The 15,657-nt window shown below is 37.0% G+C and overlaps 1 protein-coding gene across 1 annotated transcript in view; it reads left to right on the top strand.

Moving 5' to 3' along the window:
* Window positions 1-15,657, top strand: part of LOC129238100 (netrin-B) — a 39,591-nt gene that overhangs the window by 13,178 nt on the left and 10,756 nt on the right. Inside the window, exon 2 of the mRNA XM_054873139.1 lies at window positions 6,378-6,566. Coding sequence (XP_054729114.1) covers window positions 6,378-6,566 — 189 coding nt within the window. The remainder of the gene's footprint in view (window positions 1-6,377; window positions 6,567-15,657) is intronic.

The following is a 15,657-nucleotide window of genomic DNA, read 5'->3' as shown; positions in this document are numbered from 1 at the left end:
AGGCGAAAAAACGCCGTTGAAGTTGACCATCCCGAAAAATTGGACCTGGGCGGTGTTATCCATTTGGGCTCTTCTATTTATCTGAGACGCAAAAACCAAAAAAATTTTGAATCAGTATGACTGCAGCTATGCCCCGTACTAGAGAACAAAAAAAAACTTTGACAAAATAGCGCGGTTTTGAATTCGACATTCTAAAAATAGGTTTTTTTCAGATTTTTAATCACAAAAATACGAAATAATTGAATTAATAATATGATTCTAGTACGGGCGATAACCATTTCAGACCATTCGGTTGAGTAGTTTTTTTTATTTTTTGACAACACCACCCGAAAAAAATTCATTTCAAGATAAATGAGTTTAAAGTTTGAGGTACAGGAGCGCGCAGACCGCTCTCTACCTAATTAATGGGCTGTAGAAGCTATAATATGAAGAATTTCCGCATCAAAATTTCACAGTATATTCTTAAGGGGGGATTCCCATTCCCCGGCCTAAAAAATCTATTTTTTTAACTGATTCTTGTTTATTATACTTTCAAAGAACTCTGTTCAAAATTTCATGACGAAATTCATTAAATTGACGAAGTTATGCATGATCAATGAACTCGGCGCGCTCCCTAACACTGAGAAAGCGCGCAACGCTAATGCAACGAAAGAAGCTCGAATTTTACGTCGGGGTCAGCAAATGGTACAAAATCAATTTTTTTAAGAGGAAGAGGGAGTACTATATGGTCCTGGAATAGCTGATTAACACGAAAATGCTGTGAGTCTTAAATATATACCTTTTTTCACATAAATACTTGAATGCGTTTTTCTCAAAACAACATTTTTCTATACGGCCGCCATGATATCTCGAGAACTATTCGGTCGATTGCTGTCAAATTTGGCACGAATCTCGAAATAATATCTGTTTCTATCATAAACTACGGAAAATACGATACATGCATGACTTTTTTTTATAAATAAAAATCTGAGGAAAAAATGTGCGAAAAAACAAACTTTGTCTTTCAACCATCGCAGTTATATTAATTTTCGAAAAAAATTTTTTTTAATAGATCATACTCAAAACAATATTCATAAGGAGTAAAATGCCATTTGAATTTTTCCTTTCAGACAACCTGGAGCAGAGTTATCGTGGCGGCCAGAGACCAGGAATTTTCATAGAAATTTCACCTCGAGCGTTGTCAAAGCCACAATTTTCCAGAAAATCGACCAAAAATTTAAGTAAAAAAACCGCATTTTTTGGCGTTTGAAATGGAAAGATACTATATTTTCGAAATATCGGAAAAACAAAAAATCAATTTTTTGAAAATTCTACACCACCGGGCCCCCTTAAGAAATGCTAAATAGCCAGTGAGTAATCACAAAATTATGTAGGATTTCATCTGTTCATTGAGTTGAGATAATCAAGCCAATGATGTAGATAAAAAATTAATTATAAAAAAAAAATATTTTGGATATATGCCGATCAGTGAGGAGTAGAAGCTCCAGAGTATTAAATTACCACATTTGGATTGTTTTTTCCAGCAATTGGTACCCAAAGCTTCAAATTTCGCTAGAACCTTAGATCACATGAACTTCCAGGCCAGTGTACACATCTGTTCCTGGAGGTAATCGTATCATCAAATGCCTCTTTCAATTCGTTAGTTTGACCACCAGTTTAGCATTCGACTTTATCCTGCCGAGTTAAGCAAAGCGCACATCAAATTTTCATCAAAGCTTCACACTTTTTTATCAGAATTTTTAGAAAAATTTCGAATTTCCTTCATATAAGGAATGACCGACATTTTTTGTACATGGAAGAAAACACTCAATCAGAAAAAATTATAGTCAAAACCCCGCGCAATTTTTGAGCGACTTCGAATTTGCTCCTTCAAAGTCAAAGGGCTATAAAGCTGCTTATTCGAAAATTTTCAAAAGATTTCTATTAAAAGATGTAAAAATATGTTGATTTGTTTTTTAACAAAGTGTGACAATTATAATTATGTTGCTTTAGGTTATCAAAATAAATTGAGCAACCAGTAAATTATCGAAACTTGCCAATCCGCCCAAGTGCTGTAGGTATTTAATGGGAATTCAACTAGTCTACAATCTGCTACATGGTAAAAAAAAACCGTTTCATTTAGCGTTGGAATTCAGCCTCGTACTTAATTCTCTATACAGCCAACTCACCTTAAATAAAAAATAAAATAAAATTTAAAAAATACCTCACATTGCTCTACAACATACATAAGCACAAATACAAAACTGGTAACCGAAAATTTAACAGCTCACTTGAAATGAATTCCCAGTTCAATGCATTATACTCGTAGGTATTCGGCAAACAAAAAGCTCAAGTGAAAAATCCGTTTTTCCTGAATTGTTTGTTGCAAAAAAGTGGCGAAAAAGTGAGTGCGTGAAAAAATTGAGTAGCAGACGTGTATGTGCGCTCGTATAACTTAAACTACATCATCAGTTGGGTATTCAATGCTAAATTGGCTCGATGTGTCTGGCCACTAAAAGCTCGAGTTATGTAGGACGGTTTATATGAATGTATGTATATATGTGTATATATGTATGTTTATGCATGTATGTGCAAAGTGCATAGCAATGTGTTGGATACTCGTCCATACATACATACCAATGTATGTGTGCATAAGCATTGACGTACGTCTCACAATTCGATCTGTCGGTTCATGTTGCTGGTTTTTAATGCTTTTGCTGGCCGTCACTTGCCAATTGAATTGTGGTTACAAATTGAATTACACACATTTCGTGTTCACCTCTCATTACTAGCAATGCGAAATAAACTACACTCAATTTTTGAAACAATAGCGACAGTAACAACAATCCGCACAAAAGCTCAAGTGCCGGAAGAGTGGCTGAAATATGAGGTACTTTTGTATTGATTGACCGCCGGTCGGGCGCTACTGTTCAGTCACACAATCATTTTATGTAATAGTTAATGGCCTGAAAACACCATTCTTGTTTCTTTTATTTTTTATTAGCTATGACGAAATTTACTAAAATTATTTATAATTTATTGTTTTAATATCGAGATGTAAACGTTATTGGCGAAGTCAAAAGTTCGTTGTGTTTTATGCTATTTGCCTACAGTGAGTCCTATCTTGCGATGTTGGAACTGCATTGTATCTTATTATATATATATACATATATATACAGGGTTTGATTGAAAAGTAATGAGCCTTATTTTTTTAAGCAGTTTTATTAAATCTTTTGGTTTATACAACTAATATTCTTCAAAATAGGACCCTTGAGCGCCAATATACCGCTGGTAGCGGTCCTTCCACTGCAGGAAACATTTTTTAAACTCATCCGCCGGAATCGCGTTCAATTCGGCTGTCACAGTTTTTTGGATCGCCTCGATGGAGTCGAAACGCCTCCCCTTTAGCTTTCTTTTCTGGCGCGGGAACAACAAGAAGTCCGGAGGGGACAGGTTTTGGCTGTAGAGAGGGTGGGGAAGCACCGGAACCCCCATCTTGGCCAATGCAGAGGTGCAGAGGAAGGCGGTGTCGTGATGAAGGCCTTCCAGATCGCTGTTCGTCTTCGACGTCCTCCCAGCCTTCCTTGAACGACTTGTGCCACTATTTTACCTGGGCACTGGGCAGAGATTGGTCCCCGTAAGCCTCCTTGAGTAGCCCAATGGTTTCGGTACTCGTTTTGTGTAGCTTTACGCAAAATTTGATCGAGTAACGTTGCTCCAACGATCGCTGCATTTTCGCCACTGCAAAATCCTAACACACTTTTAAAACAGCGAGAATCCTAACACACTTTCCAGCGAACTGGGACCGGTTTCTAGTGGAAGGGGAAGATCCAACGATCATTTTCCCCCACCATCCGATTCGGTTGATCGCTTGGCAGACGCTCCGCGCGGGAAGATTCATTACTTTTCAATCAAATCCTGTATATACATATATAATTGACGCATAGACCTATTTGGGTCTCTTCCTCCTCCTATTTGTGGTGTGCGTCTTGATGTTGTTTCACAAATGGAGGGACCTACAGCTTTAAGCCGACTCTGAAGGGCAGATATTTTTATGAAGAGCTTTTCCATAACAGAAATACACTCGGACATTTGCCATTGCCTGCCGAGGTGCGACCGCTATTAGAAAAAAAACTTTTTCTTCATGTTGGTGTTTAACGGAGATTCAAACCTACGTTCTCTGAACTCCGAATGGTAGTCACGCACCAGCCTGCTCGACTACGGCGGCCGCCATATCTTACCGACTAATTTTCTGCAGGTGTATAAAGCATTGAGTGCTTTTTTTGTTTGGTCTTCCACAATGACCTTCCCCGTTAGTTCGCTATCCAACATTACTTCTAGTTACTTAGTACGAGTATACCCTATGATCAAAGTACCGGGAATGTTTAAGTAAAACAAAACAGAGTTAAATTTCCGGCAAACTTATTTTATCTCCTTCAAAATATGATCTGTCTGAAGCAACACACTTGTGCCAGCGCTTAACCCAGTGCTTCATGCACCCCTGGTAGGCCGACGAAGGGATGGCCTTCACCTCCTTCGTCGCATTCTCTTTGATCTCCTCTCTCTCCTCCTTCAACTTGAGAAACACAAGGAAGTCGCACTGGGCCATATCAGGTGAATACGGTGCTTGCACGATGGTATTTACTTGGTGTTTGCCCAAATAATCCAGCACAATTTGGGCTCGGTGCGATGGCGCGTTATCATCATGCAAAATCCAAGAATTGTTTGCCCACATTTCCGGCCGTTTGCGACATACAGCATCTCTCAAACGCTTCAAAACGGATAAATAATATTCTTTATTGAATGCCTGGCCAGATGGGAAGTACTCATGGTGCACTACGCCTTGGCAATCGAAGAAAACAGTCAACACCACCTTCCCGGTAATTTTTGATCATAGGGTATGTCTTAACTTGTAGTGTAATGCTATTCAGCCTAGGTGGATTTCCCTTCGGAATCTTGTACTTCCTGGTGAATAGTACTAAATCCGCTTTCTCAGGATTTACTTTTAGTTCCGCTTCAAATGCCCACTTGCTAATTTCCTTAAGAGCTGCTTCAATAACTTGATTCATAGTGATTAGGCATTTTCCTGAGATTACGATGGTCAGGTCATCTGCATAAGCAGTTAACTTTGGTCCTCCGTTTCCCATTTTAAGTAATATCCTGTTTACTACCAGAGTGCACATGATCGAGCTACATGATCAAAGAATCTTATTCTATTAGCACTGTTTGACAATTTAATAGGCAGATAATCCAGTGTGATTATTGATCCTAGATTCTCAATCAGTGCCTCCTTCGAAACATTGTTGAGAGCTCCAGATATGCCAACTTTATGTGGAGGAGTTTCAGTGGACTTACCTTTCGTGTAGGCGTGTTGATCTTCAGATATTAGGTGAGGGGATATCTTTTACTTAGTATAAGAATCCAGTAATCTTTCGAAGGTTTTAAGGAGGAACGAAGTTAAGCTTATAGACTAATAGTCCTTCGCAAACAAGTGGCTGCATTTACTTGCTTTTAGTATAAATATAATTCTTGAGAGTATACAATTCTTCGGAACATAGTTGAATTTCAAACAATATTTAAATAAGTCCTTCATCCACGGTATCAGGGATGTACTTCCCTTTTGCAAGAACGCTGGAAATATTCCATCAAAGAGGTCAAAATATTTTAGGACCCGTTCCAATAAAGATGTCGTAATAAGGCCCTTTCAAACTTCGTTGTTCCCGTCTGCTTTCGCCGAAGAAGCAGCACCTGTGACATCCATACATACAGGAGATTAGGTTTCAGTGAAAACTTCAACCGTTCCCTTTCCGTTCTTAGTCCACTTGTCTGTATCTTTGCGGATCAGTGGAATAATAGAAGATTTGGCAGGAATTTTCCGAAGCCTTGATGCTTCCGAAATTCTGTCCAAATTACCACAGAAGTTTCACCTTTTCACCTCTCTAATCTCCTTTTTGTATAAGCAGCGTAATGCGTTATATTCTCTCCAACAGTCATCACAATCTGCAAGTTTAGTTAGCTTCAGAAACTTCTCTTCGTTGTTTACCAATATCCTTGTTCCACCACTGGAGCTTGGACTTACCTCTGAGCCTTGTGAGCGGACAGAATTTTTGATATGCAAGAAGGGTGTTTAGGGAGTCTACACCCTCTTATGTATATGTCTCTGCTGGAGAGGAGATTCAATATCTGGCAGATGCCTTATAACTCTTACTGGCTTACCTTGTAGTCGATCAATCAATTACACGTAATTTATACTTTCTATGCTTATATTGTAGTAAAATTTTATTGATATTCGTAATGTATATTATATATATTTTTCTTCTCTGTGCGCTGACTCAGTTTTAAAAACTCAGTTAATTAAATTAACTCCCTTTCTTTCTTTCTTCCGTTTTATCTTCCAGTGTGCCAATGTAATGGACATGCTCGACGTTGTCGCTTCAATTTGGAACTCTACAAGCTGTCGGGCCGCGTTTCGGGAGGAGTTTGCTACAACTGTCAACACGACACCACCGGCCGTTATTGCCACTATTGCCGCGAGGGCTACTACAGAGATTCATCCAAGCCGCCCAATCATCGCAAAATCTGCAAACGTAAGTAAAGAGAGAAGAATAAAGAGAAGAGTGTGGAAATAGCGGACGAATGAAAGACACATAAAAGAAAGTAGTAGAAAATATTTGAGTACGTGATGGAAATGGATTTGAAAAAAAATAACAAAAAAATACGGAAATGAATCTTTAGGTAGAAAACTATGAAAAAATGTTTCGCAAAAAAATATTGTTGGAATATATGTATTTCTGACGTTTTCTTAATATTGACGTATGCAGTTGTTTGTGTGCTAGTGTATTAAAGTTGATTGCACTAACGTGTCACGGATGTTGAGTTAATTTCCAAACAATGAGCTAATCAAGGCTAGACGTCTTTTCAAATACAAGATAATCGCATGTGTTGAACAAATTACAAGTTTTGTATGACATTCCTCAAATGTATTCTCAAAGCCACCAACCAACCCTCTGAAATGCGGCATTGAATGCTATCAACATATCCACATACGTAAAGGGTGCATTTTTTTAGGTACGCACATTTGAAATGAAAGAAAAAAACATGAGTAATATGGAAAAGTCATTGGTTTTACCTCTACCTGAACTCTACAGCTCCTATAAGAATCGTAATGCGGTGCTTCTGGCACCGTGCCTTGTTGGTATATCCATGAGCCGTATATGAGCGATTCTTTGTCAAGTGATCCACGTATTTGGGACATTGTGGTAAATGTTTCTTAAATTTGATTTATTTGTAGGCTTGAGTATAATGAAAAGTAAACCGAAAAAATTTTGAAAAAACTCCAATAATTTTGGGATTTATAAAAGGTGAAAATTATAGAAATGAATTACATGGAATTTGTATAAAACTTTTTTGCTATTTCTAATTTTTTTGCTTTTCAATTAAACTAAAAAAAAATATTTTACAAAAAGATGTTTTTTGAAGAATTTTTTTTTTTTTTTTAATTTTGAAGCAAAAAATTTTTTTTTAACTCATTTAAAGAAAAACTTGTGAAAAAGATATAATTTTTTTATTTATTTTTCTGATTTTTTTTGTTAAAAAAATATTTTTACAAAAAACTAAAAAAAAATTGCTTAATAAATAATAATGATTTTACCAAAAATGTTTCAAAAATATTTTATTTTTCTATTGAAAAATTGTAGAAAATTTTTAAAATTTGGAAAAAAAATTTTATAATTTTGAGATTTATTCAAACGTGAAAATTATAGAAATAAAACCTTTTATATGAAATTTTTATACAATTTTTTTTTGCTTAGCGAAATTTAACTAAAAAATATTTTACAACATGTGTTTTTGAAAAAATATTTCTTAATTGAAAAGATGTTAAAGAACATTTTTTTTTATTTCATTTAAAAAAACTTGAGAACAAGATTTTATTTATTTCCTAAAAATCTTTTCTTTATAACAAATTTACAACTATTTCTTGCGGTGACTTCGCGGTGACCAAAGAGGATAAGAGGAAATATCCGGTCGACCATGACAGCGCCCCATACCATGGCAAGGCCACCGTTACAACTTGAGGCCTGCGGCCTGATCTCAGGAGGGCTCCGTTCGAAGACAGCCTTATTTAGTCCCCCGGCTGCCAAACCCACCCAATAGGTACGGGTCGCATCACGCCTTGGGTTGAGGGGGTTTTTTTAACGAAGTTTACGTCTTCGGCCTGTGTGGTTCGCTGGAGATATTTGCTCTCCTACCCCTTATCCACCACCTGGGGACGCGCCCTCTGGGGATTACAGGCTCCCCCGAGGGAAATGAATTACTTATATATGAAATTTTTATAAATTTTCTTTTGTTTTCAAAATTTAAATAAATAAAACAATAATAAAATATTTGACAAAAACATTTCGTTTTTGAAGAAATAGTTTTTATTAAAAATGTATTTGCAGAAAAACATTTTTTTTAACAATTTTAATTTAAAAAAACTTGAGAAAAATATTTTATTAATTTATCCCAAAATAAATTTTTTTGTATTGTAAAAAAATTTTATTTAACAAAAAAATGTTTCTGTAAATTTTTTTTTTTATTTAACAAACTTTTTTTTAAATCCTTTTTATATTATATTAATATATATAAAAAAAATTGTTTTGTAAAAATCTTTTTTATTTAACAAAATATTTTTAAAAGCTTTTTATATAACAAAAAAATGTTTTTTACCAAATTTAATTAAAAACAAAATTAAGAAAAAATTTTATATTTTTATTGAATAATTATGAAGAACAAAATTTGTGTTGCTCACTACCGGGATACTCTGATCACTTGACCAGGAATCTCTCATATTCATTTTTGTGAGCTTCAGTTTCGTCATCGATTGCTGGCCAAAGTGGTGGAAGTGAACGCATATATCCAGATGCATTGCACTGCCTGTTAATAGCGGCTTTAGTCACTTGCACGCTTCCATTCTTGCAGTAAATTCCTCAAATCCTGTTTCAGAACCTTTCCTTGCGCTTATGTCTGCTTTCTCATTTTTTTGAAATATAACTATGTCTTGAGATAGATTGGAGCTGTGCTATCGAGAAGATTTTACAATCTTTGAAATTTCATTGCATTCTTCATTGCATTTTGACTATCTACACAGAAGGCGAGTTATGAACGTGCGATCCTCATTATATTTATTATCTTTGCTGTCGCGTTTATATGTAGTGTAAAGCTCGACTTGAGAAAGCTGCAGTAGTCTGAAAGGATATAAATTTGAGTTCAAAGTGCTCTGCTGGAAGAAGACGTCGCATGCTGTTCGACTGTCCATTTTAGCAGTCACATTTTTGAGAGTATTGACAATATCGCGGCGAATGTAGACCCCAATAAAGTTGAGTATCTTGAGTTTATTGGCGCAGACTGTTGACTTTATATAGCCACGAAGAAAGTAAACCCCAGATGATAAATGAATGGTTCTTACAATAAATAAAGTTTCTTGCGCATTGTAGAGCGTGCATTGCCGTCTCCTTGAAACCAAATAATTTCACGCTTATAGCAATCCAGTGATAACAAAAAAGCCAGTAGTTTTAGGACGCTAGAGGTCGCTGACGTCTATAACTTCCTTCCGACATCATCCTTGAAAGAAATATTGGCCCATGACTCCACCGATCCATGAAGTACAACAAATTCTGAGCTTTTGTGAAAGGACTGACATCTCAATAAAGGGTTTTGGATTTCCTCTACTCCAAATCCCGAAATTTTGCCTATTTATGTACCATAGCTGTTGTCCCGAATATGAGTCTCACCGCTGCAGTAATTTTTTAAATAGCAGTGGGTATAAAATAATCTTCTTTTAGAAATAAACCCTTAGATTTCAAACTCTGTTCTGGTGTACGACGTCAATTCGTTATGAAATGGTGAAAACTTACTGGAAATAAACCGGCGATCATCTTTCAAAATACTCTCATGCCTCTAAAAAGACACCCTATACTTGCGTACCTGTGTACACGTGAGTATGCACACTGAGTATCGAAATATGTCGCTGAAAAGTTTTTCCTCTATCGATTCGTCACGAACTCATCATCAACGTCAAAATCCCACACATCAGCAACGGCTTTGGAATTAGATGTTGTCATCATTGAAAACATTATTGTTGGAAGTATGTTGTTGTGTGTACGTTCATCTGTATGTAGGTAATGTATAAGGATTTGCTTGAGAAGAGAAAGAAATGAAAATGGATGTGGGTATGGGAAAGCGAAAAGTACTTGTGGCATAAAGTTGTTGGAAGCAATGCAGGGTTTTTTCCTTTTCAATTTCGAACTAAGTAATCCATCAGAAATCACTTTTTTCATGGCAATAACAGCAACAACTACAACCACAACCAAAATACCAATAAAAACGAGTACTACAACAATTTCAGTACTTCGCTGCGCTATCGAAGTTTCCCTATGCCTGATGATGAGTTTGAAGTGGTGGAGTGACAGCGATTAAGGTGGCTTCAAGTGGAATTTCATTCAATAATCCCCAAACGATAACAGCAACAACGAGAAAGCAACAGAAATAAAAACAGCAATGAATAGAACAAATATACCTTGCCTGAATCTTGTTTTGCAAATACAGCGTAGCTGTGTGGCGTGAAGGGTAAGGTATAGGAATTTCAGCGCTGCGAGAAAGCTGCTATAATTCACTGAGCATATTTTCAATCGAATTTGAACACGAATATCGTGACGGACGATAGTTAATTTCTAGCAGCCAGAAAGACTTGCCTACTTTTATCATTATCAATTTGTTGCCTTAAGGCGAGTTTACACAGAAGGCCATAGCAAAAATGGTCACTGTTCTTTATGAGCATTTTTTACACCTTCACTTTTATTTAAGTACCAACAATAGACTCCTTTCTATTATATTTCATTTTTGTAAAGGGTGCGCCAGCAGCCAGCTTATTTTAAAATCACAATTAATTTTCACATTGAGAGGTGCTTTATGGTCAAAAATAGGAACTAAAGCTCAGTACCGCATCTCAGCGCTATTGCATTGTTCGCTTTATGTTTGAGTAACGACTTGAAATATTTAGAACTTATTTCCAAAGTGAGTGCTGTGTGAGCCAAACTGTACATTTATGGAAGAGAAGTTCGAGATGAGGCGAATTTCGATATATTCGATTGAATTAATGAACTAAATCGTTGCGTGTGGGTATTGGAAAATCCGCACGAATTTATCGAGAAAGCAAAGCGTTCACAGAGAATAATATTTCGAGTGGATTTTTGCTGCTGGAAACACGGCACTTCGGCTACAAGACTGTGGGTTCCTATGTACATAGTTCGGCAGATGAAGTGTTGCCTATTCAACAGCGCAGAACTTTTTTGTGTGAAATTATTTCTTATTGGTTTGAAAGACAAAATAATGCGAAAATAAGACAGAAATCAGCATTTATTTATATTACTTCTGCTCGATGTGAGTAACTTTTGTCTTTTTGCCCGATTGTGATCTTGCGGTGCCTAGCGCCTGTCTAGCTTTTCTCAGAATATCCATTACTGGCATATTTATTTTATTTTATTTATTCGTTCTCTCTAAAATAGTTTCTAAAGTCCATCGGATTTCCGGCTGAAGAATCCTAAGGTTTGTCTTGAAGAAATTAAGGGTGAACCATAGTTCTGTAGTCATGCTTGACTCAAGAGCGATTTGTTCCGAGCCTTGTATCAACATTTACGAACTGCTATAGAGTTGAAAACTATTAGACAAAGTCCACCGGTTAGTTATTTGGGCTTCAATTGAAGGAGGATCTAGGGTCTCAGCAGAATTACGAGCAATTGATAGCTCGATAGCGGTTTAATTTGCACTTTTATTGAGGTCACTAGCGCTACACGAAGCTGCAAATAAATATAGTTACTTTTGCCTCTTTTGTTAAGTGCCTTTCAAAATCGATGTTCTGCGGGTGTCCTAAATACGACTCAGACGCTTTTGGCGAACATCCAACAATTATTTTATGAGACAGGACTGGGGAAAGAGGCTGAGTTGACAAAAAGCAGCCAGTATACCGATTTCGGTGATGTTATATTCCGCAAATAATTGAAAGACTCGCTCTATCTATTAAGAATGGAAACTTCTTGAACGTGCAAAATTCCATTCGTATTTCCTTTGCACAATTTGTATTTCTATTATGAACTCCTTAAACCATCTAAAACCATCACTGGCGATCGTTACCGACTGCAGCTAATGAGTTTGAATCGAGCGCGGAAAGAAAAGCGGCCAGAATGGGACGGTGGACATGACAAACTGATTTTGCTGCATGACAACGCCAGGCCACGCATTGCTAAATCAGCCCAGAAATATATAGAGCGACTGAATTGGAAAATCTTGCCCCACCCGCCGTATTCCCTAGACATTGCACCTTCGGATTACCATTTGTTCCTATCAATGCAGTCAGCCCATATTGGAGAGCGGTTGACTTCTTACGAGAGCATCGCAAACTGGCTGAATGAATGGATCAAGTCGAAAGAACTAAAGATGGAACTGAAAGATGGATTAAAGTTGTAGTTTCCGTAACTTTGGCTAAGAAAGGATGGAAATTTATTCCCATATCCAATAGAATGAAATTTTTTCCAATATATTTTAACTGATTTTATATGAGAACTCGTTTGAAATCGCAAATTTTCCCAGCTCATTTTCTACACATCATTGAAAACCTTTGCCTGCAATTATATAAAGGCTGATCAATTCGGAAGTATCGGGTTTTATATTAAAATAAAGTACGGAGTATTCAATCTGTTTTATTTTTGCGTAGAATTAGGGATTATTTTATAAAAGTAGTCCCTTTCAATATTGGCCGCAAGTGCGCCGTAATTCGGCCATCCGTAAGCACCAACTTTGTATGACAAGCTGCAGGTCTTTGCTCGGTATCTCGTGCAGCTGGTTCATCCACAAAGCAATTAGACTTTACTTAGCCTTACAAGTAAAAGTCCATAGGTGTTTTTTTTCCGGTATGACGCCCGTGAAGAGGGAACTGCCATGAGTACTGCTATACCGGCATAGCAGTATGCACGACCTGTTGCCTCACAGCTACACCTAAACACCTCTCTACTATCTACCACTCTCCCCGCGGAACTGTACAAGAAGGAATTACCTCATGGGGCTGGTTAGCTAATAGGCTGCTAGTTATTTCGTCTACGTACTGTTGAGCGGGATTTTCTGAAGCCAAACTGCTATGTGGAACACCTTGTCTTCAGGAAAAGACGACAACCTGTCGCAAATAATTCTCTCTAGAATTTTCCCCATTGTGTCTAGTAGAAATATTGGTCGGTAAGACTCGGGTTCGCCTTTTTGTTGTCTTGGGTAAAAGCACAAGTGTTTATTTCTTCCACCTCCTTGGGAAAAATCCTTAGTTATGGCAGGTTTGAAATACTGCTTGAAATATGTCTGAAAGTCCAAAGATGTGATATCATATGAATATGGTGGCCAATTCACTGGACCAAGTAGAGCGATGAATTTCTCACCATTGTTTCATGCGGTGTAGATCTGCATGGAAAGTAGCGTCGTCCGCCGTCTTCTTGGAACCAAAAGTTGTGGAGATCACGAGCTTCAGTTTCCGGAATAAAAATGTCATTTATCATGCGTGATAGCTTTCGTCATTCACTGTTAAGCCCTCGTTTTTGAAGAAATGTGGACACATGATTTCTCCAGCCCATAGGCCGCACGAAACGGTTGTTTTCAATGGATGTAACGACACTTCTTCGCTCCGTGTTCATCTTCATCCCAAATATAGCAATTTTGGTGATTTACCTAGCCATTAAGCCACAGCTTAAGCTCTCACCGCTGTACACCATAAGTTGGTTTGAGCGCGCGATGAACACTTTTCACAGAGCGTCGATTTTCGTAACAGAATTCTACGGTTTGTAAATGTTGTTGAGGCGTAAGTCCTTCCATGATGAAATATCAATGAACACTGAAAAAAATGTGTATTTAGTTTGACAGTAGTCACGCTTGATCTATCAAAAAAAAACCCCTATTGGTTGAAATACCTCCTATCTGATGACCCTTTGCCTTATTGCGCTCGTAGTCACGGGTACACAAATAAGTTATACAGAATCTATTACTGCTTCAAGTAAAGGTTAATTTTTGCCTCAAAGGAATTTGTTTTTTATTGCTCTCTAAATAAAAGTTTTTCAGTACAGGCTTTTCCATTCAGTGCTGGCATTTGCCACAAGTCACTTAAGGAGTTCTCGTCAAATCGCTTTTGTATCGAACTCCAATGAATATTGCTTTTTTTCTTCAGCCAAAATGTGCAAGTAATTTAAAATCAATTAAATCCCTATTTTTATGCTTTTATGCGCGTTTGTTGCTTATCCAACTTTGAATGTGTGTGTGTGTGTGTGTATGTATTTGTGAGTGTTTACCACTGTCGAGTGAGCTGCTATTGTGGGCGAACAATAATGACCACGAAACAAAAGCGAAAACCAAAAAGGGAAAAAACAAATCAATGCATAAAATCGAATTGAATGCAAAGTGCAAAGAATGAGAACTCAATTTCAGAGCACAATATAGTACATTAAAGGCCGCAGACAGCAAGTGGATGGTAGCAATGGCACGCTTAAGCACCTAAAACCTAAGGCAGCCGAGTTGAAACTACAGAAAAAGACAACGAAAATAGATTACATACAAATAAAATGAAATTGCATGCAATAACAATAAAAGGCGAGATAATTGAGATATTCGGTACACTCTGCGGTGCTTTTGATACATTCTTTGTTCAACTAATATTTATATATCTACACTATGGTGTATAAGTAAGCATACAAGTACGTATATAAGGTGCGTTTCCTAATCATAAGACACCTTTGGTATACAATTTTTGAACTACCATAAGCTCGCTTTTACTTTACGGAGTATCTTCTATTTAGCATCATTTTATAGACTTCCATGAATTTTTAGTGCGAAAGCTCACTCTATTTCGTAGAACCGTTATTTATTTCCAAGAAGCTGCACTTTTGCTAGTCTTTTCGGCATTTCATAATGATAAAGCACTAGCCGAAGATACGTTTCTGAAGAGATAGAAGATGCTGATTGTTGTTTTGGATGACTTTAATTATAACTTTATTCAATTTGACCTAAAATGCCAATGGGTTCAGTATTATCACAAGAGGAGCGTCGAAAAATTTTGGCCTACAAGGGTTTAGGCTTGTCAATTTAATTAATTGCAAAAAAAGGGCAGAAGTCGTTGTATTATGCGGAATTTTTTTAAGAAGGAGTCCTGAGAATCAAAACATTGGGAAGCCCGTTGGAAGAAAATTATCACTTTCAAGTCAACCGACTAAGTCTTGCGCCAACTTGGCCGCTGTTGTTCAAAATAAGGTTTCAAAAATGACAGTTTGGCGCGCATTACAGAGGTGCAATCATTTAAAATGATCGAAAATAAGAAAAGGACCCCATCTTTTGCCATGGCACAAGCTGGCGTGTCTGCATTTTGCACAAAAACACCTAGACACCAAGTGGGACGCACTAAGATATTTGGAATATTTTTATTTGTTGCCCAATTTTTTAAAAGGTTACGCTTTCGGATGAAAAAAATGGAACATTGACGGACCCGATGGTTTTTTAAATTATTGGAGAGATTTGCGTAAGAACTCTCTCTTATTTTCCAAGTTCAACTTCGGTGGAGGTTCTGTTATGGTTTAGGGTGCATTTACATCGAAAGCAACTCTGATATACAGTTTA

Source organism: Anastrepha obliqua, chromosome 2 (assembly GCF_027943255.1).
Source record: "Anastrepha obliqua isolate idAnaObli1 chromosome 2, idAnaObli1_1.0, whole genome shotgun sequence".
Classification (NCBI taxonomy): domain Eukaryota; kingdom Metazoa; phylum Arthropoda; class Insecta; order Diptera; family Tephritidae; genus Anastrepha; species Anastrepha obliqua.
This window is presented reverse-complemented; position numbering and strand designations above follow the sequence as displayed.